The sequence below is a fragment of the Garra rufa genome, chromosome 19 (genome assembly GCF_049309525.1).
Source record: "Garra rufa chromosome 19, GarRuf1.0, whole genome shotgun sequence".
NCBI lineage: Eukaryota > Metazoa > Chordata > Actinopteri > Cypriniformes > Cyprinidae > Garra > Garra rufa.
In genome coordinates, this window is record NC_133379.1 from 34452909 (window position 1) to 34474489 (window position 21581).

The 21581-nt window shown below is 34.5% G+C and overlaps 1 protein-coding gene across 2 annotated transcripts in view; it reads left to right on the plus strand.

Moving 5' to 3' along the window:
* Window positions 1–21581, plus strand: part of arhgap24 (Rho GTPase activating protein 24) — a 230588-nt gene that overhangs the window by 200144 nt on the left and 8863 nt on the right. For both annotated transcript variants that reach the window (XM_073823895.1, XM_073823896.1), the window contains 2 exons: window positions 8691–8813; window positions 19896–20103. In XM_073823895.1, coding sequence (XP_073679996.1) covers window positions 8691–8813; window positions 19896–20103 — 331 coding nt within the window. The remainder of the gene's footprint in view (window positions 1–8690; window positions 8814–19895; window positions 20104–21581) is intronic.

Below are 21581 nucleotides of genomic sequence, written 5' to 3' on the forward strand. Positions count from 1 at the left end.
TCATCTTGCTTTTCGAAAGTAATGTTATTATTAACTATTATTGTTATTTTAGAACAGAATTTATCTCATTACTGTAAAATGTATAAATCGCTTTGTTATTAGTGAGGAAATTCTTTGTTTATAATGTAATTGTTATTAGTTTGTATATAGTAGTGTTTGTGTTGCATTTTTAAGTTATATATTTCATTTTATGTTACTTAGTTCATGTTCACTGCACTGTAGTGTCCTGTGGTGATTTTGTGGGTAACACTGCTCTATACAGTATTCATAGTATTATTGACTACAGTTGCTAGTGAACCTAAGAAGTCATCATGTGGCTTTCCATTGTGCCACATGTGCAATTATCAGCTCAGTTTACACAGATTTTAATAGCTCTATATGTGATGTAGGGATAAAAAGAGTGCATCCTGGCTCTTTACATTATAAGGGCGCTGTTCTATGTGTAGATTTATTATGTTGGTGGGACATTATCTGGACAGATGTTGAAAATGAAGCATTTTTGTTTGTCTTTCTGGGATGTTTTAGGGTTTGTGCATGTGATGGATTGTTGTAAGAATTCCATAGGAGCAGTGCACGCTGATAAACACACTTAGCACGAGAGGAATGTGTGTGTCCATGGCTCATTCTCATGTTGTTTATTGCACACACACACACCATGCACTGATGGTTCTTGCTTGGGCTATACATTACACTGAGTAAACTTGCTCTGCAGTAGTTAAACACACTGTCAGATGGCTCTCTATGTGGAAATATACTGCTTTACTTAGTGTTATGTCTGTATATGAATTCTTAATAAAAATGTAAAATGTACTCGCCTTCAGGCCATGCAAGATGCAGATGAATTTAAAGGGTTAGTTCACACAAAAATGAAAATTAGCTTTTTACTCACCCTCAAGGCATCTTGAATGAATGCAATCGGAGTTATATAAAAAATTGTTCAGGCTCTTCCGAGCTTTGTAATGGAAATGGGCGAGTGTTTCTTTTCAACGGTCCAAAACAAGTCCAATAAAGTGCATCCATTCATAATAAAACATGCCTTAAAAAAGGGATTACATGAGGCCTTTATTCACCCCCAGGAGCCGTGTGAGGCACTTTTTATTATGGATGGGTGCACTTTATTGGACTTGTTTTGGACTGTTGCAAAGAAACACCCTCCATTGCCATTTTAAAGCTTGGTGGAGCCAGAACTATTTTTAATATAACTCCAGTTGCATTCATCTGAAAGAAGGAAGTCATATACACCTAAGATGCCTTGAGGGTGAGTAAATCATGGGCTAATTTTCACTTTTGGGTGAACTAACCCTTAAAATCATCAGAATATTTGGAGAAATATATCATTGCATTACTTGCTCACCAATGGATCTATTGCAGTGAATAGGTGCCGTCAGAATGAGAGTCCTAACAACTGATAAAAACATCACAATAATCCATAAATAATCCACACAACTTCAGTCTATCAGTTAACATCTTGTGAAGCATAAAACTGTGTTTTTCGTAAGAAACAAATCCATCAAAGATGGTTTAACTTCAAATGGTTGTTAAAATATGAGTAAATACATAACATTGCTCTTGTCAGAATCAGGAGAGAAATATGCACAGATTATTATACGAGCAAAAACAGTTCAAAACTGTTCTAAAGAAATGTGTCAGTGGATTTTGATGTGAAGGGGATTGACTTTTTCACTGGAGGAAGCTAATAAAGTAAATAATGGATTCATATTTTGGCTTTAAACAATTAGTTAAAGTTCTAATGCCTTAATGATGAATTTGTTTCTTACAAACAAGCTTTTAATCTCACATGGTGTTAACTGATGGACTCGAGTTGTGTGGATTGCAATTATTGTGATGTTTTTATCAACTTAAATTCTGATGGCACCCATTCGCTGGTGAGCAAGTGAAGTAGTGCAATTTCTCCAAAACTGTTCTGATAAAGAAAAAAACTCATCAACATCTTGAATGGTCTGAAGGTGTGTACATTTTTAGAAAATTTTCATTTTTGGGTGAACTATTCTTTTAATTCTGCCAATAAGCATTTCTCACATTATCACTACAGTTTAGAAAATTGTAATTAAATATGACAAGAACTCAGAGTTAAACTGTGTCAGAACAAATTCATCTTGATAATCACAAACAAATTGCAGTCAAACCAAAATTTATATAGACACCTTCAAAATTTATCAAATTATCACAGTTTATTCACTATAGTTTAGAAAATTATAATAAAATATGACAAGAACTCAAGAGTTAAACTGTGTCAGGACAAATTCATCTTGATAATCACAAATGAATTACAGTCAATTCAAACCAAAATATATTCAGACACCTCCAGAATTTCTCACATTATCACAGTTTATTCACTATAGTTTAGAAAATGGTAATAAAATATGACAAGAATTCAAACTGTGTCAGAACAAATGCATCTTGATAATATTAGATAACTTTGATCAGGTCAAAGTGCAAATCAAAATTTTGGTCCCAAATTTTTATCAATTTTACTGGTAGTCTACTGTATGAAGAATTTTTGGGTCTTATATGTCACAGTTTACTTAAGCTATCCTCACTTACATAAATGAACTGTGTCCTGCACTCACTAGTTAAAAAAATATCCAAAATTATATCTGGTGTCTGAATAATTTTTGGTTTGTCTGCAGGTCTTGCATTCGTATTAGTTGGTGCAAGATGAACCTCTCCAAAAAGATGTGTTTTGCAAGTATAACGCATTTCTATAATTAATTTCCCATCCACGTAAGTGCTTTCGATATTTAAGCTGTGCGCCTAGAAAAACATGCCCACCGAAAAGCGTGCATGATGCAATATTTGGCAGCGTAATGTAATGATGTTATTTTAAATGTAATTAGCTCAGCCATTTGCATATTAGCCTTATTTATTGAAGTAGATCTGTCAGCGGTGACATCGCGCTTGGCACATTACGGTTCGCTAACTGGCTCAGCCGTGCCCTGGTCGTGAAGATGGGTGATTGTTGAACGCTCAGCGGGCACAAAGGCCTCTCGTTAGCCTCCTGAGTGTGTGAACTGGCACCAGGATCAATGGCAGCAGACTTGTGAAAAGCTGGTTCATAATGAACCCTTGAGAGCTCGTCACTCACCCGCTGCGAGGCAGAGAGAAGCCAAAATGATGGACGGTGAGCTCAGAACTTCAAAGCTTCTGTTTACAATTGGGAAATGTTGCTGGTCCTGGACTAGCATAAATGGGTCACCTCTATCGATACTCATGGGAAAAGTCTAGCTTAAAGAGCCACATTAACGTTAATGTATAGCCAGGTGATGGAGGGAGGGGAGGGGAGGGGAAAGCGTTGGGTTCATTTAGAGAGGAAGGTAATTTATTAGAGTATCTGTTGGTAGTAAGAGTGGGGTCAGGGGGTAAACTAGAGTGCTGGTTAGTGCTGTTTTATTGGGTAAAATGATTGAAAAGAGAATGGCGTTGGTTTGAGTGAAATGTGGGAAGGTTAGACTAGTAGTATTTGTTTTCATGCCATTGTTTGGTACTTTGCTTCCATGTAAGGCGCTATTCTAGATTAGAGCGTCTTATTTTGTGAAAGGCATCCTGCCCTTTGAACCAAACTAAAGGCTTTTGTTGCAGAACTGCTCATTTTGAGGTTTGTGGTGGAGAAACCTGTCCTATTTTTTTCACTTGTTTACCACTTTTATCCATACAGAGGAAGTGAACGAGAATGGACGCTGTTGAATTTTGAAAATGAAAACACAAAGTTTAAAGTTTAAACAAATGTATTTTGGTATGGTACAAGTCTTTAGAAGCTATATGATTATAAACTTTAACATTACTGTTCAAAAGCCATTGTTTTTTTTATAAAGGCGAGTGAATGAAATCATTTAGTATCTAGCATTTTCCTTTAGCCAAACGTAATGGGGTCAGTAAGATTTTTATTTATAAAATTAATATTTTATTAAACAAGCATGCATTAAATGGATCAAAAGGCATGGAATAAATGCTGTTCTTATTAACTTTTTATTCATCAAGGATGCTGGTAACACCAAAATATTAAGCAGCGCAACTGTTTCCAACATTGCAAATCAGCATATTAGAATGATTTCTGAAGGATCATGTGACACTGAAGACTGGAGTATTGATGCTGAAAATTCAGCTTTGCATCACAGGAATAAATTTCAATATTCAAATAGAAAAGTTATTTTAAATCGTAATATTATTTCAGTATTACAGTTTATACTATATTTTGAGCATGAAAGACTTCGTTAAAAACATTGAAAAGTCTGAAAATAAATATTTATACATTTTGTAATATGCTTATACACTACCAGTCAAAAGTTTTTGAACAGTAAGATTTTAAATGTTTTTTAAATAAGTCTTTTTTTGCTCACCAAGCTTGCATTTATTTGATCCAAAGTACAGCAAAACAGTAATATTTAAAAATATTTTTACTATTTAAAATATTTTTTTGTATTTGAATATGTTTTAAAATGTAATTGATTTTAACGTTGAATTTTAGCATCATTACTCCAGTCACATGATCATTAAGAAATCATTCTAATATGCTGATTTACTGCTCAAAAAACATTTATTTGTATTATTATGTTGAAAACACGGAGTATGCATTTTTCAGATTTCTTTGATAAGAACAGCATTTATCTAAAATAAAAATCTTTTCTTTATAAAAAACCTTAGTTAAATTTAAAGCAAGCTTAATTTTTTTTATTAATCAAAGAATCTTGAAAAAAATGACTCGATGGCAACTGTTTTAAATATTGATAAAAAGTAATCAGCAGCAAATCAGCATATTAGAATGATTTCTGAAAGATCATGTGATACTTAAGACTGGAGTAATGAAGCTGAAAATTAAGCTTTGATCACAGAAATAAATTGCATTTTCAAACATATTCAAATAGAAGGCAGTTAATATAAATAGTAAAAATATTTCACAATATTACTGCTTTTTCTGTACTTTGAATCAAATAAATGCAGGCTTGGTGAGCAGAATAGACTTATTTAAAAAACATTACAAATCTTGCTGTTCAAAAACTTTTGACTGGTAGTGTACATGCAGTATTAACATTTTCCTGTAATGCCAGTTAGAGCTAAAACTCACGTTAAGGTTTAAAATAATTTTATAATGAACCACATGATTTTATGTGCAGTGTGAAATGTTGTTTTAGATCTCATTGCAGTTGAAAGGACTGAGCTGGCTAGCACTTTTATCCATTTTCTCGCTCTCTCTCTGAAACAGGTGCTGTGATAATTGGTAAACAGTCATTGTTTACTGCTAGATAGGCTCATTTATGATTCATTGAGCTTCCTCTTGGTCATCAGACGGTCTGTTCAGGCATGTTGTGTGAGTGTGCATGTGTTGTCATATGTGCTCAAGTGGTAGGAAGATGAGACCGCAGCAGATGGTCTGTAAACTGCGCTCGAGCCGGACCCCTGTCGAGTCTGCCCTTTGTTGCACGCATACATTCCTATGTGAGCGGGTCGGTGCATATGCCATGACACTTTAGTCTTGGCTTGGGTTGCCGTTATCTTACCCTCCATTCATCTCCTGCCTCAGGCGGTGGGCTGCAGCTCAGCATTCCACCTTTTGTCTCCTTCATTTCCATTTGTAAAACAGGTGTGGATGCCGAAACACTAGTGCAAGTTTACGAAATGTAAATGAGGGCTTGTGTTGACTTTAAAGATATTCTTTGAATGGTTTTATTTGTGTTTAATTAAAGAAAATGCATGTTAATAGGTGACATAACCAAGTGTAACATAACAAAGGCCATTTACAGTTGAAGTCAAAAGTTTACATACACCTTGCAGAATCTGCAAAATGTTATTTATTTACCAAATAAGAGGGACCATACAAAATGCATGTTATTTCTTATTTAGTACTGACCTGAATAAGATATTTCACATAAAGACGTTTACATGGTCCACAAGAGAAAATAATAGTTGAATTTATAAAAATGACCCTGATCAAAAGTTTACATATACTTGATTCCTAATACTGTGTTGTTGCCTGAATGATCCACAGCTGTTGTTTTTTTGTTTAGTGACAGTTGTTCATGAGTCCCTTGTTTGTCCTGAACAGTTAAACTGCCTGCTGTTCTTCAGAAAAACCTCACAAATCCCACAAATTCTTTGGTTTTTCAGCATTTTTGTGTATTTGAACCCTTTCCAACAATGACTGTATGATTTTAAGATGCATCTTTTCACACTGAGGACAACTGAGGGACTCATATGCAACTATTACAGAAGGTTCAAATGCTCACTGATGCTCCAGAAGGAAACACAATGCATTAAGAGCTGGGGATGAAAACTTTTGAACAGAATGAAAATGTGTACATTTTTCTTATTTTATTTTTATTTTCATTTAGTACTGCCCTTCAGTAGCTACAGAAGATACTTACATGTTTCCCAGAGGGCAAATTAAGTTAAATTTACCCTGATCTTCAAATTCCAAAAGTTTTCACCCCCGGCTCAATGCATCGTGTTTCCTTCTGAAGCATCAGTAAGCATTTGAACCTTCTGTAATAGTTGCATATGAGTCCCTCAGTTGTCCTCAGTGTGAAAAGATGGATCTCAAAATCATACAGTCATTGTTGGAAAGGGTTCAAATACACAAAAATGCTGAAAAACCAAGGAATTTGTGGGATTTGTGAGAAGAACAGCAGGCAGTTTAACTGTCGTTTTTATAAATGCAACTATTATTTTCTCTTATAGACTATATGTAAATGTCTTTTATGTGAAATATCTTATTCAGGGCAGTGCTAAATGCAAAATAACATGCATTTTGTATGATCCCTCTTATTTTGCTAAAATAATTACCATTTTGCAGATTCTGCAAGGTGTATGTAAAATTTTGCCTTCAACTATAAATGCTTTTTGCTTCAGTATTCCATTGCCATGTCTAATTCACTTCAGTATGCAAACTTTAAATCCTAGAACGTGATGTAGGGCAGAGTTTGTAAATGTAACACCTTGTTTGGCTACCCAAATGAATGCAAACAGCCGTTTTTAAATGAAACTAATGCAAATCTGACAAGCAAGTAAGCTAAAGCTCAGGGTCTCCAAATCTGACAAAACAGCCCTCGGTTGTGCAAGAAAGCTATTTCTGAATGATCGATCGCTGCGTTTCGAGGGGTGCCGTGGAGAAGTCGATAGAAATCACCGCTTCCGTTGTTGTTCCTTCAATGATTTCCATCTGCTTTGCTTCTCGACAGTCCATAAATACATTTTTAATGGCCGCCAAACTGATCTTGTTGCAGTTGGAAATCGATGATCAAGACAGCGAAAGTCCCCGGAGAACTACACAAATGAATACAATGAATAATTTAGCCTTTCACACTAATCATATCTCCATTAACTCTTAAAACTCTGCCTCGGTACAGGCATCGGACATGTCGGACATGCTTTTAAAGACTGGTAATCATCTCTCTCCATATAACAAGATGTATCCGTTATCGATTTGACTTCTCTCGCTTTTTTTGTGTGTGTGTCCCATTTATTTGCTTAACCCATTTGAATCAGCACTGTTGAGAATAAATATTTCAGCTAAAATGCAAAGAGGTTTTATAGAACATGACAAAAAATGTTTGATTATTTATATAAAAATATGAATGTTTTAAATTTTAATTTAATAAAATCAGCCTAAATTGATAAGTTATGTGTTGCATAATATTTTGCATTGTGTTTTTATTAAAGCTTACATAAAAAAAAAATCTAAAAAAAAAATCATTATTGTAATTCAGATTTTTTAAAAATATTTTTTAATAGTTTTTTTAAAACTGTGATTTAAAAAAAGAAACTTTTTACACAACATGTCAAAAATGTAATATTTTTTATTTTATTTATATAAAAATATAAATGTTTTAAATTTTAATTTAATAAAATATATAAAATCAGTCTAAATTGATGTTATATTTTGCATATTTTTTGCATTGTTTTTTATTAAAGCTTACATGAAAAAATCTAAAAAAAAATCATTATTGTAATTCAGATTTTTTAAAAATATTTTTAATAGTTTTTTAAAACTGATTAAGAAAAAAACTTTTTTAATAAAATATATCAAATCAGTCTAAATTGATAAGTTATGTTTTACATAATTTTTTTGCATTGTTTTTTATTAAAGCTTACAATAAAAAAATCTTTCATATAAAAAATATTAAAAAATATTTTTTAATAGTTTAAAAAAAAAAGTGATTTAAAAAAACCTAAGGTGAAAAGCCTTTATTTAACACTTTCTACCATTAAAATGGTTGTTTTATTTTCATGAGCCAGCTTAAATGGCCCATCCTTGCTGTTCTCACAAACACCAGACACTTCTTTCACCGGCAGACTAAACACGTGATGTCTCAGGGCCCAGCTCCCGTCACAGATGTCAACACACCTGTACATTTGTAAATAACGGCTTTGAGTCAAGGGTTAATGACAGATCACAGCAGTGTCATTGAGGTTTACTACACAATGGCATGTTCTGCCACTCATCTTTAATGACCGAGACCTAATTGGTTGTTGACAAGTGGTTTGTTGAAGTTTCTATGAATGAGCAAATTACTCCAATCATCATTGCTGTTGTAAAGGAAAGTTTTGGAGGCTGAAAGTACCTTGTGATTTAGCTGAAACTGTTTATGAATGATGACTTTTGATATATTTTAATGTTTTATGTCAAATGTTGCAAACATCTGACCATTATTTTAATGTTTTTTTTTTTTCCGTAGGGGGCGACAGGGAGCGAATGACATCCAACCATGAGACGTATCTACTTATGGCCAGCACACAGAATGACATGGAGGACTGGGTGAAGAGCATCCGCAGGGTTATATGGGCTCCGTTTGGAGGAGGTGAGCTTCTGCAACCAGTTTGTCAGTGTTGGTTAATGTTATTTACCGACTGGACATAGATTAACTTTGCTTTACTTACACAGCCTCAAATCAGCTTTGCTATATTATACTTTTGATTAAATACTTTACACTTCCAATTAAAGGAGTCAAATGATATTTGAATCTCTGCTTGCAATGTTAACAGCTGTACACCATCCATCAGCATCTATCATTATAACTTTAAAATATTAGGGCTGGTAAAAAATGAAAGTTCTGTCATCATTTACTCACCCTAAAGTTGTATGATTTTTTTCTTCTGCTGAAGAGAAATGAAGATATTTTACAGAATGTGTATCAAAAAGTTCATCCTTTATGTCTATATCTTCCTTTATGTTCACATATATATTAATAAAGAATTAGACAATTTATGAACTTCTCAAAAATAAAAAAGTGAAAAAGGGTTAATTATTAATAAATAAATATACAGATATTTATTTTAAAATATAAATTGAATAAAGAATTATACAATTTATACATTTCTCTAAAATAAAAAATTAAAAAAGGTTAATTGTTAATAAATAAATATACAGATATTTATTTTAATATATATAATAAAGAAAGAATTAGACCATTTATAAACTTCTCAAAAATAAAAAGTAAAAAAGAACAAAAAACTTAATTAATAAAAAATATATATTTATTTATTTATTTGTTTATTATTTTATTTTTATTTTTTGAGTATAAAATATAAAATGAATATAGAATTAGACAATTTATAAAATAAAAAAGTTAAAAGGACAATTGTTAATAAATAAATAAATATACATATATTTATTTTTTGAATATAAAATGAATAAAGAATTAGACAATTTATAAACTTGTCAAAAAATAAAGAAAAAAGTTTGTTTAATAAATCAATATACAGATAACTCAAAAATAAAAAGTTATCAAGTAATAAAATAAAATTAAAAAGTAAAAATATAAAATAGGTTAATTATTAATATATATACAGATATTTATTTTATTATGTAAAATATTAAATTAATAAATAATTAGACTATAATTTTTATACTTTACTTTTGTACTTTTATAATTTTTTTCTTAAATAATATAATTTATAAACTTCTCAAAGAAATAAAGTTAAAAAGTTTAATTTTTGATAAATAAATATACAGATATTTATTTTTAAAGTATAAAATAAAAAATAAGTAATAAAATAAAAAATAGGTTAATTATTAATAAATAAATATAAAATATAAACTTAATTAAGAATCAGACCATTTGTAAACTTTAAAAAAAGTAAAAAAGAGTAAATTGATAATAAATAAATATACAGATTTTATTTGCTTTTAATCTATAAAATAAATAAAGATTAGACCATTTATAAACTTCTAAAAAAAGTACAAATAAAAATAAAAATAGGTTGATTATTAATAAACAAATATACAGATATTTTTTTTAATATGAAATATAAAACGAATAAGAATTAGACCATTTATAAACTTAGTAAAAAAAAGTAAATTATTAAAAAATATAGATATTTTAATATATAAAATATAAAATAAATAAAAAATAAGACTATTTATAAACTTATCAAAACTAAAAAACAAAACAAAAATGGGTTTATTATAGGGCTGTCCCCGAATAGTCGAAGATTCGATGCATCGATATGCGGAGCCTGATTCGACCACCGATCTCACAGTCGAATTTTCGCGGGTGAAACGAGCATCATACCATTTTGGCAATATGGGGGTGCTCAATGTCTAATTGCACACAGAACTACTGGTTTTGTACGGTTATATTACGTTATATACAGCCTTTGATTATGATAATGCAGTAAAAACAAAAGTGAAAAGAAAGAAGCGTTCAATAAATATTTTTAACGTGTTTGCGAATAAATCCAACCACCCCTGTGACAGATTTAATTTTCACTTGCCCTGATCCATGATGAGATGCGGACCATCTTGACGGCAGGGATTAGGCGGCGATCACACCGAACGCGTTTTTGCAATTGGAGGCGCCTCTTTTGAATGGTTTTCTGTTGGCAGTGAGCGTTCTGCGCTCTGTTTATGCGCCCCCCGCGCCTCGCGTTTTTGCAGGAGCGCTCCGAGCGCCTGAAGTTGAAAAAAAAAATCAACTCTGAGCGGAAAAACGCCCAACGTCATTCGCGTTCTTTTCCATTGTCCAATCGAATGAATGGAGAGGCGGGCCTTCTGTTGTGATGGCGAAAGTTTACCGTTGCTTAAAAAGTCCGGAGACTGCAAGAAATGGAGGAGAAACCTTTGGTGTCTATCGTGGGTAACCAGGAGCTGTATTATTTAGGGTTTCTGCTAATATGACAGTTTACTTAACAGCAAAAAACTAAGATTTTAGAGCGTTCGCACTATAATCCTTTGATTTGACTGACAGGACAGCTGTTTCGGTCGTTGCTTAGCAAAAAAGGCAGTGCTGTGCGCCTCGCGTTTTTAGAACTAAAAGACGCGTTCTGTGTTTTTATTTAAACCTAAATAAGTTCGTCTGTCAGTTGGCAGGCAGTTTTGGTCGCTTTATTAAAAGTTGTTGCTGTGTGCAGTGTGTAAAATAAAATAAAAACTGTTTTACCCTCCTGCTGACTATAGTGTCGTGCCCCTCCCAACCCATTCACACACACACATAGGCCTAGATGATTCGACTATCGGTCGACTATAGAAAGATTCGAAAATTCTGATTCGACTATGAAAATTCATAGTCGGGGACAGCCCTAGTTTATTATTAATAAATAAATATACAGATGTTTATTTTGTAAATATAAAATAAAGAAAGAATTAGACAATTATAAACTTATCAAAAATAAAAAAAGTTGATTATTAATAAATAAATATACAGATATCTTTTTTAATATATAGCAAAAACAAATCATATTTAAAAAATCATTACAATATATAATAAAAAATATATATATATTCACACTAAAGACAATTGCTTTATGTCTAAAACTTGTTCTAGGGTCCACTTTCTCAATGTCAGGATTTTGGAAAAGCATCATTTAAATGATTATGTTTTAGTGATGATTACATTTTAGAAACAAACAAACCATTAAAGGCTTTTTGATTTACTGTAGTTTTTACTCAAATTGCGTCTGATCAAAGTGACTTACTACCACATTAAAGAAAAAGATGAAGACAAAAATGCCATTAGTTCTTTGAGATAGTTGTCAGTTTAATTGACTGTTGCTAATAATTCCATGTCTCTCTTTGAGCGTGTAAATGAGTGATCTTGTCTGTTGACGTGTACATGTAGGTGTGTTTGGAGGTCTGCCACATTCATCACCAATCTCATTAGACTGCCAACTTTCTAATGACAGTTTAAAGGTTTGCTCACCGGCCTGCAAGAATGGCTCATCCTTGCGTGGCCATCTGAATGATCCCACTCAGTGTGGGCAGAAATCAACCATTCGCAGTAATAAGCACATGTAGCCCAGTCTCAGAGTTGAGGGCACCAAGCCATGTGATCCAGACTGACAGCTTTAAACTTGGAAAGGCATGTTGTGGAATTTACAACCTGTCCTACATGAAGTTGCATCAACTTTACCCTGCTGGGTTTGGCTGTATGTTCTTGTAAACACACTGCTTCATAAATCAAATGCTTAAAAACTCATGGTCTTGGTCTTACAAAGTCTTAACATTTAAATTAGGGATGCACCGAATATTCGGCCACCGGAAATTTTCAGCTGAAAATGGCCCAAAAGTGCATTTTCGGTTTTCGGCCGAAGGACTTTTATCACCAAAACAACACAGCCGAAACAGTATGTTGACGCAAATAGAGACCGCAGCCTGCACGTGCTTGTCTGAAGCAACACGTCTGCGGTGTGGACGTATTTCAGTGTATCTGAGAAAGACCCACGGATAGCGATTTGCTAAACTTGTAATGCTGAAATTTTAAGAGGGGGTGTGTCTGCAGTCGTGCGTGCAGCCAGTGATGAGAGCAGAGATCAAGACAGATGTAGCTTTCAGTGAGTGAAACACAATGGCTTTTATAATATAATATTTTAAAGATATGTCTTTTCTATATACTGTATTTTTATAAATATTTATGTTTTAAACCATGGAGGTGAGCCAATGGATATCACACAAGCAACGTGAAAACTGCAATATGTTAAAGTGAAAGTAAAAACTGACAGTGCTTTCAGCATCTGACATGCATTCTCTCAGAGACAGTGAGAGACGATTATAGCCTACTTCATATGCTGATATTAATTTAGTCCCCTAATATTTTTCTTGTGCCCCGAACATGGTGGGAAAAAAATAAAAAGAAACGTATTTTGTGTAAGGTTTGTTTTTGAAAGTTGGTTCTTGAAATAAAGCTCTTAATTTTCATTGATGACTGCAGTGTTATTAGGGGTTAAGAAAGTCTTAATTATGATTTCAGGTGGTCTTAAATGTGGCGACTGAAAGGCAAGAATTGCGATGAAACTAAAAAAGGCTATCCATTGAATAAATGTGAGCGCTGCACGTTTCAAAGTCATTTGCTGCGCCGCCTTGTTTACTACCATTCTGACAGCGCCTCCTGCTGGAAGAGAAACAGGAAGAGTTGTAAATGTGAACTGATGGATCCACAAGATAATGTGTTATAAAAATTTAAACAATTAAAAAATTTAAACAAAGGCAGTAAAATATATGTATATGTTATTTAAGTAATATAATACGTGATAATAATTGTTTAAATTAATATAATTGATTTATTCTTTGAAACTTTAATATTAATTCATGCAATTGCAATGCCTTGATTTTAGTAAGATTAGTACACAGTCTTAGCCATAAATGCAATGGTACTAATAATTGGCATAATTCTTTCGGTGTTTCGGTTTTCGACCAAGAATATTCATTTCGGTGCATCCCTACTTTAAATATTTCTCTGTGAACTCCATTGGTTCATTGGATTTCAACAAATGGACATTTTTGTACAAAGCCATTCATATCTCATTGTTTACATATATTCAGCCAAGAGAATTAAGACTCCTCAGGAATGTCTCTTTTGTTCACATTTTTTGTTTCAAAATTGACATTCCCTACCGCAGTCAGCTGATTTACCCCATAGGTCAAAGGTCACTGAGTCAAACAGTGTACAATATCTCACTGTAGGGGTTGTGCGGTGTTTCACGACCACCCAGTTGCAGTGCATGTGTGTTCCAGTCTCTTCTCCTTGACCTTTGACAACTCCGTCTCAGGTTTGATTTGAGCATGTGTGTGCAGCTGCGAGAGGTTGATCATTCATTAGGCCGCAGTCATTGTTTATAATCACTTAAAGACCTAATTAGATTTTGGCTTGTTATTTTGCAGTGTGATATCACTTCTGTCGGACTTTATTGGCTTTCAGGAATGACATTTTGAAGTGTCTTCTTTGTTGTTAATGAAATATTGACTTTCTGAAGCTGACACTTCCAGTGTGATCCAAGAGATCACATATTAGTCGAACTCTCTTAACTTACTTGGTACCTGTGGGACCAATAACGCAAGCTTTATTTAAAAAAATAATGCCAAATATCACCTTGTCCAAACTAGATATGACATCCAATGTCAAGAAATTCTTCTCCCCTCACAGAAGACAAAACGTTGCACAGAAAAAAAGATATTTAATAATTGTTACCCAGCAACTGGGTTGTTTTGACCCAGCGGTTGGGTTAAATGTTTAACCCAACCTTCTATGTAGTTTATTTTAAATGAACTATTGTTTAAAAATTGCTATATGGCTGTCTTAAAATGATTCCAAATAGTTTGTAAATTAAAAATCAGACACATAAATACTAGAAGCATCAACAATAATCAAAAGGTGAAATTTTATTAATAAGCAATTAAAAAATGTTTATTATTTATGTATTGTTTATTCTTCAACTTTTTAATAAATGTTCATTTCAAACCTATTTTAGGTTAATTTTAGGTTCATAACCACGAAAGAAAGTCATTTTTAAGCAATAGTTGAGTTGAATAAAACTACCCAGAAGACTGGGTTAAACATTTAACCCAAAAACAACCCAATCGCTGGGTATGTCCATATTTCCCCAGCACTGGGTTATATTTTTATATTATATTGAACTAAAATAAAGCTGAAATAAATGACAAATATTAGATGATTTTTTTTTTTGCTAAATCTTAAATTAAAATTCAATAAAATATGTTAAGTTGAAGCTAAAATTACTAAAACTGAAATAAAAATAAATTAAATCTATATATAAATACACTACCAGTCAAAAGTTTTTTGAACAGTAAGATTTTTAATGGTTTTAAAAAATTCTGCTCACCAAGCCTGCATTTATTTGATCTAAAATACAGCAAAAGCAGTAATATTTTGAAATATTTTTACTATTTAAAATAACTGCTTTCTATTTGAATATATTTAAACATTTTCTGCTTCATTACTCTAGTCTTCAGTGTCTTATGATTCTTCAGAAATCATTCTAACATGCATATTTGTTGCAAGTTTATCTGAAAGGGTAATAGACCACTGGATGAAAAGCATGTTTTGTAATGAAGAACACAAAAATAAATAAAACCTCAAAAAAAAAAAAAAAAAGAAATCATAGATTTTATAATTATCAAATTGCATAAACCCAGGCAATCAGATTTAAGCTTCTCAGGTCACAAGAAGTAATTTTAATTTTTGTATGCAATATGTATTTTACAGTTTGTGGTCTCTATATGGCTTCTGACTGTGAGAATCTAATACAGGCCCTTTAATGAAGTCATAATTTCCTACTGTTGACATATCCAATCTTTGTTAATTTAAAAACATCTATAGTTCATTTAAATGCACATTTACTGTACTCGTTTCATTGTTTGAGTTGTTAATCCTGGCCTGGAGGTTCAGACAAAGAGTGTTCATTTAAAATATATGTTTTTATTCTTCGTTCAAGAAGAGTAAAACATTTGTCTGCATATAATCTTTCCCGGCAATGAACTGGAAGACCTTCCAGGCCGAAAGCGATTCGCCCACGGCTATTGTGGAGCTTTTTGTCCCGAGCACCGTTGTTCAAACGTCCGCAAAAACACGGCGGCGTGAGCAGCAGGAATGAAGGCAGAAGGCTGGGAACAGCCACAACAGACGATTACACAGCTAAGAGCTTAGCAGCGTTTTAACACTAACCTTAGGGGACGGGAGGAGGGGTTGTTTTGGCCCTGTCATACTGGAGTACGGGTCAGGCCTAAGCTTTTGGATGGATGGAGGAGTTTGTCTCCTCCCCTTTGAATCCTAACCTCCTTAAAGGAGGGAAAGGACTCTGCTTCCAGACGTACAGGAGTAGAGGACAGCGAATGGCCTCAGGGCAATCTGATGAAACGAAAAGGAGACAAGATGAGACGAAGAGAAGAGACCAAAGAAACTGCAAGAGCTCAAAGGGTGCGAGACTGTAACGAGGAAGGACCATCAAAAAATGGAGAGACAACCTCAAAGGTCTGAAATGAGACAGGAAGACCGAGAAGGTGCAAGACTGTAATGAGAGGAGAAAAGCCGGTCTGCCAGCTGCTCATATTTGATATTCTGTAGGATAAGAGCCTATAGCAGCACAAAGAACGCTGTGTGTGAATACGTGAGGTCGACAGAAAACCCCTGGACAGCATGAAAATGGCAAAGTGTGTGCGTGTGTCCAGTTTTGTTAATTGACTGCCATTGCACACAGGGACAGCAAAGTCAAGACAAAGTCAGAAGAACAACTCAACCCAAATGTCATTTTAAAGCGCTGAGGATTCCTACACTGTGGTTTTCTTGAGGTGAACACACTGAATGGAGAGGAGAACCATCAGGAGATTCCTTTTGGCTGATTTCTCACGAACTCTTTCCATGGGAAACAAGACACTCATGCAAGAGCTTCTGCATAAATCATTACAGGATTGAAGCCAAGCGAATGTCTACATTAATGTTTATTTTGTACTTTTGTTCCTGTGTTTTAGCCAGATCACCGTCTCACACCTGTGTGGTCAGCATTAATAACAGACATCTCTTGTCCAGAGATGCATCGCAGGAAATTTCTGTTTATTCATTCAGAACGGGATGTATATAGAAAAGTAAAACTATCTACACAAGTCAAGTACTTTGAGATCCAGTTATGGATCTTCTCCAATTATGGAGCTTTTTCCCAAGACTTTGATTGGAGGAAACTCTAAAATTACTAGCCAAGAACATCTTGGATGATTTTCCAGCAATAGTGTGATTGTAGGCCAGTTTGGACTGATTGTCGAAGATGCTCAGAGGCAGACAGTTCGGATGCACCTTTTTGCGTCCCTTGTTTTACTACGGTTTCATGCACAGAAGTGTCTTCCGTAAAATTAAAAGTTGCGTCAGCTTCAAACATGGTGAGTCAGGCTTTCTTTTGAATGCAAAATAATCAAAGAAAATGTGAAATACCGTTTCTCTCATCTATCCAACACCATCGGGAATGCACAGTAAAACCATTTCTGTCTTCTAGGCTTAGTTGAATTTGTACCATCTTGTACATCTCATAAAAACTTCCTGATAATTTATTCATCTCTATGTGATCCAAGATGTTCATGTCTTTCTTTCTTCAGTCGAACAGAAGTTAAGGTTTTGAGGAAAACATTCCAGGATTTTTCTCCATATACTGAACTTCATAGGAGCCAACGGGTTGATAGTCCAAATTGCAGTTTCAATGCAGCGTCAAAGGGCTCTACACGATCCCAGCCCAGGAATAAGGGTCCTATCTAGTGAAACAGTTTTTCCCAAGACGTTAATTGGAGGAAACTCTAAAATTACTAGCCAAGAACATTTTGGATGATTTCCCAGCAATAGTGTGATTGTAGGCCAGTTTGAACTGATTGTTGAAGATGCACAGAGGCAGATAGTTCGGATGCACCTTTTTGCGTCCATTGTTTTACTACGGTTTCATGCACAGAAGTGTCTTTCATTAAATTAAAAGTTGCGTCAGCTTCAAATATGGTGAGTCAAGCTGTGCGTATAATTGAAGAAAATGATATAAAAATTTGCTCATCTATCCAACCCCATCAGGAAAGGGGGGTAAAACCCTTCCTGTTTTCTAGGCTCAGTTGAATTTGTACCATCTTGTAAATCTCATAAAATTTACTGACAATTTACTCACACCTATGTGATCCAAGATGTTCATGTCTTTCTTTCTTCATTCGAGCAGAAATTAAGGTTTTGAGGAAAACATTCCAGGATTTTTCTCCATATAGCAAACTTCATAGGAGCCAATTAGTTGAAGGTCCACATTGCAGTTTCAGTGCAGCGTCAAAGGGCTCTACACAATCCCAGCCCAAGAATAAGGGTCTTATCTAGTAAAATGATTTTTCAAGACTTGGATTGGAGGAAACTCTAAAATTACTAGCCAAGAACATTTTGTATGATTTTCCACCAATAGTGTGATTGTAGGCCAGTTTGGATTGATTGTTGAAGATGCTCAGTGGCAGACAGTTTGGATGCACCTTCTTGTGTTCTTTGTTTTACTATGGTTTCATGCACAGAAGCATCTTTCGTAAAATTAAAAGTTGCATCAGTGTCAAACATGGTGAGTCAGGCTTTGCGTATAATCGAAGAAAATGCGAAATACTGTTTCGCTCATCTATCCAACCCCATCAGGAAAGGGGGTAAAGCCCTTCCTGTTTTCTAGGCTCAGTTGAATTTGTACCATCTCGTAAATCTCATAAAATTTACTGACAATTTTCTCACACCTATGTGATCCAAGATGTTCATGCCTTTCTTTCGTTAGACAAAAGAAAATAAGGGTTTTGAGGAAAACATTCCACAATTTTTCTCTATATAGTTGACTTCAATGGGAGCCAATGAGTTGAAGGTCCAAATTGCAGTTTTAATGTAGCTTCAAAGGGCTCTACACGATCCCAGCCCAGGAATATTGGTCTTATCTAGCGAAACGATTTTTCCCAGGACTTTGATTGGAGGAAACTCTAAAAGTGCTAGCCAATAACATTTTGGATGATTTTCCAGCAATAGTGTGATTGTAGACCAGTTTGGACTGATTGTTGAAGATGCTCAGAGGCAGACAGTTCGGATGCACCTTCTTGCATCCCTTATTTTACTACGGTTTCATGCACAGAAGTGTCTTCCGTAAAATAAAAGTTGCGTCAGCTTCAAACATGGTGAGTCAGACTTTTTGAATGCGAACAATCAAAGAAAATGTGAAATATTGTTTCTCTCATCTATCCAACCCCATCAGGAATGGGCTTTAAAACCCTTCCTGTCTACTAGGCTTAGTTGAATTTGTACCATCTCGTACCGCATGTCTGTGTCCGGAGACCCGGAAAGCGCCACCGATCCAAAGCTTCTAGGAAGTCTGGCCTAATCCCCGCTCATATGCATGCCACATGTGAATCACGCTTGTTTTCAGCCCGACTGATGCAGACAAAAGAACAGGGCAGGAGAGGAAATGTGCGATTTTCTTCTCAGAGAGCGTGACGTGGAAGAATAGCTCAAATCAGGCTTCTTTACCAGCTCTCTCTTCACTTTTGTCTACATATAGAAATAGAGGAATCAATTGTTTTTTGACATGGACTTTTTCCACTTGAGTTAACTATTTTTGAGGCTCTAAAAGATTTGGCAGATAGCTCAAGACTTCTTACTTTCCCTAACAATATAACAATAGCCTACCTAAAATATTCAATAAAAATCAGTCTGTCATATTAATGCATTAAGTTAAATAGTAATTTAATAATTAATAATTTGCTACCATTAAAGGATTATTTCACTTCCAGAATAAAAATTTCCTGATAATTTTCTCACCCCCATTGTCATCCAAGATGTTTGTGTCTTCTTCAGCTGAAAAGAAATTGTCCAGGATTTTTCTCCATATAGTGGACTTCATTGTGAGCCAACGGGTTGAAGGTCCAAACCACAGTTTCAATGCAGCCTAAAGGGCTCTACACGATCCCAAATGAAGAATAAGGGTCTTATCTAGCGAAATGATGTCTTTTTCTACATTTTTTTTATTCTGGAAGTGAACTAATCCCTTAATAAGAACAATAAAATAAAATAAAAAAAGATTTCAGTTTCTCAGCAGGGGTATCTCAAAGTTGTGTAAAATCATCCAAATGTTCCTAAATGTTGGCTTATCCGATCCTCATGAACTATGGGTTTGTGTTTCAGGAATTTTCGGTCAGAAGTTAGAAGAAACTGTTCGATATGAACGTCGTTTTGGCAACAAGATGGCACCCATGCTGGTGGAGCAGTGCGTGGACTTCATCCGCCGCTGGGGTCTACGAGAAGAAGGGCTCTTTCGTTTGCCTGGACAAGCCAACCTCGTCAAAGAGCTTCAGGATGCTTTCGACTGCGGAGAGAAGCCGTCTTTTGATTGGTACTTACACTTATTAAATGCACTTACAGTCTGTTATGAATATGAAAGGAATCTACATGAGTACAAACTTTAAATCTTCTAAATAATATCATTCAGATTAGGCAAGATTTTCTGTGTTATCTGTCTTGCCTTCCTTACTGTCTTTTTCCAGTATGTTTCTTTGTCTCAGGGACATGCATAAATATGCGTAAATATAAATACAATAGTCGTGTAGGATTTGAATGAGGTTTTAGTTGTAAATTGGTGGACTGAGAGTTAAAATGCATGTAATGCTGCAATCCTTTATTCCCTTGCTAAAAAAGAAACATCTTAGATGTGCATAAATTTTCATGTCCAAGTCTCATTTTAACCAACATGGTCTTTCTGATGAAGCTGGTTAACCAAAATGCAACACATCCTTTAGATTTTCATACCTTAAAGAGTAAAGTGGGATGCTAGCAACACTAAGATTCACTCAGAAAATGTAATTAATTATTTAGTTCCTGTATTTAGCGAGGACGCATTAAATTGATCAAGTAAAGACAATTAAACATTTTACAAATAATAAAAAAAATTGCCGTTCATTTTAACATTCAATTCATTAAATAGTCCTGAGAAAAAAAATCAGTTACACTAAAAAATAGACAATATTAAGCAGATGTTTTCAAAACTGATAATAAAAAAAGTCATATGAGCAGCAAATGAGCATATTAAAATAATCTCTAAAAACTGGAGTAATGCTGAAAATTTAGCTTTGCATCACAAGTAGAATGTGGCTAATACAATAGCTCAATGAAAATGGTTAATAACTCACTTTAACCTTAAAGGTTGTATCAGCGATTCTAGGCTGAAACATAAAGTGTCACTTTCAGCTGACCTTTCTTCACGATCTGCTCGCTGCCTGCCCCATAAATTGTCTGTAAAAAAAAAACGCGTCTCTGTGGTCAGCCTAGGGTCCGAGATATGCCAAAAAAACAATCGGTGCTACCAACGATTCCACAGCAAAACAAACAGTGTTCCAACCAATCACTGTCAGGGGGTTGGTGTTGTGGACTTTCCTACTGGTGCAGGGATGTGAGGGAGGCAGAGCGAAAGTCCACAACACCAACCCCCTGACGGTGATTGGTTGGAACACTGTTTGTTTTGCTGTGGAATGGTTGGTAGCACCGACGCTGTCACAGCTGAAAGTGACACTTTATGTTTCAGGCTTGAAATCGCTGATACAACCTTTAACAATTTACATTTATATACAGGTGTAATGAACATTAATGCAAATCTAAGAAATACTTACAAGCGATGCTGTTGCAAGGATTACAGATTACAGAAATGTGCGGCGATTAAAGAGAGCCATCCTTACCACTACCCGCATGGAGTGCTGCTACTTCCTGATTCACGTGAACACCAGAAATAACGAATCAAAGCAACATTAAACTTGCTACTAGATGGCGCTTTAAATCATCAATAAAGTGAATAGGAGAATTATACTCAGCAAACAATCA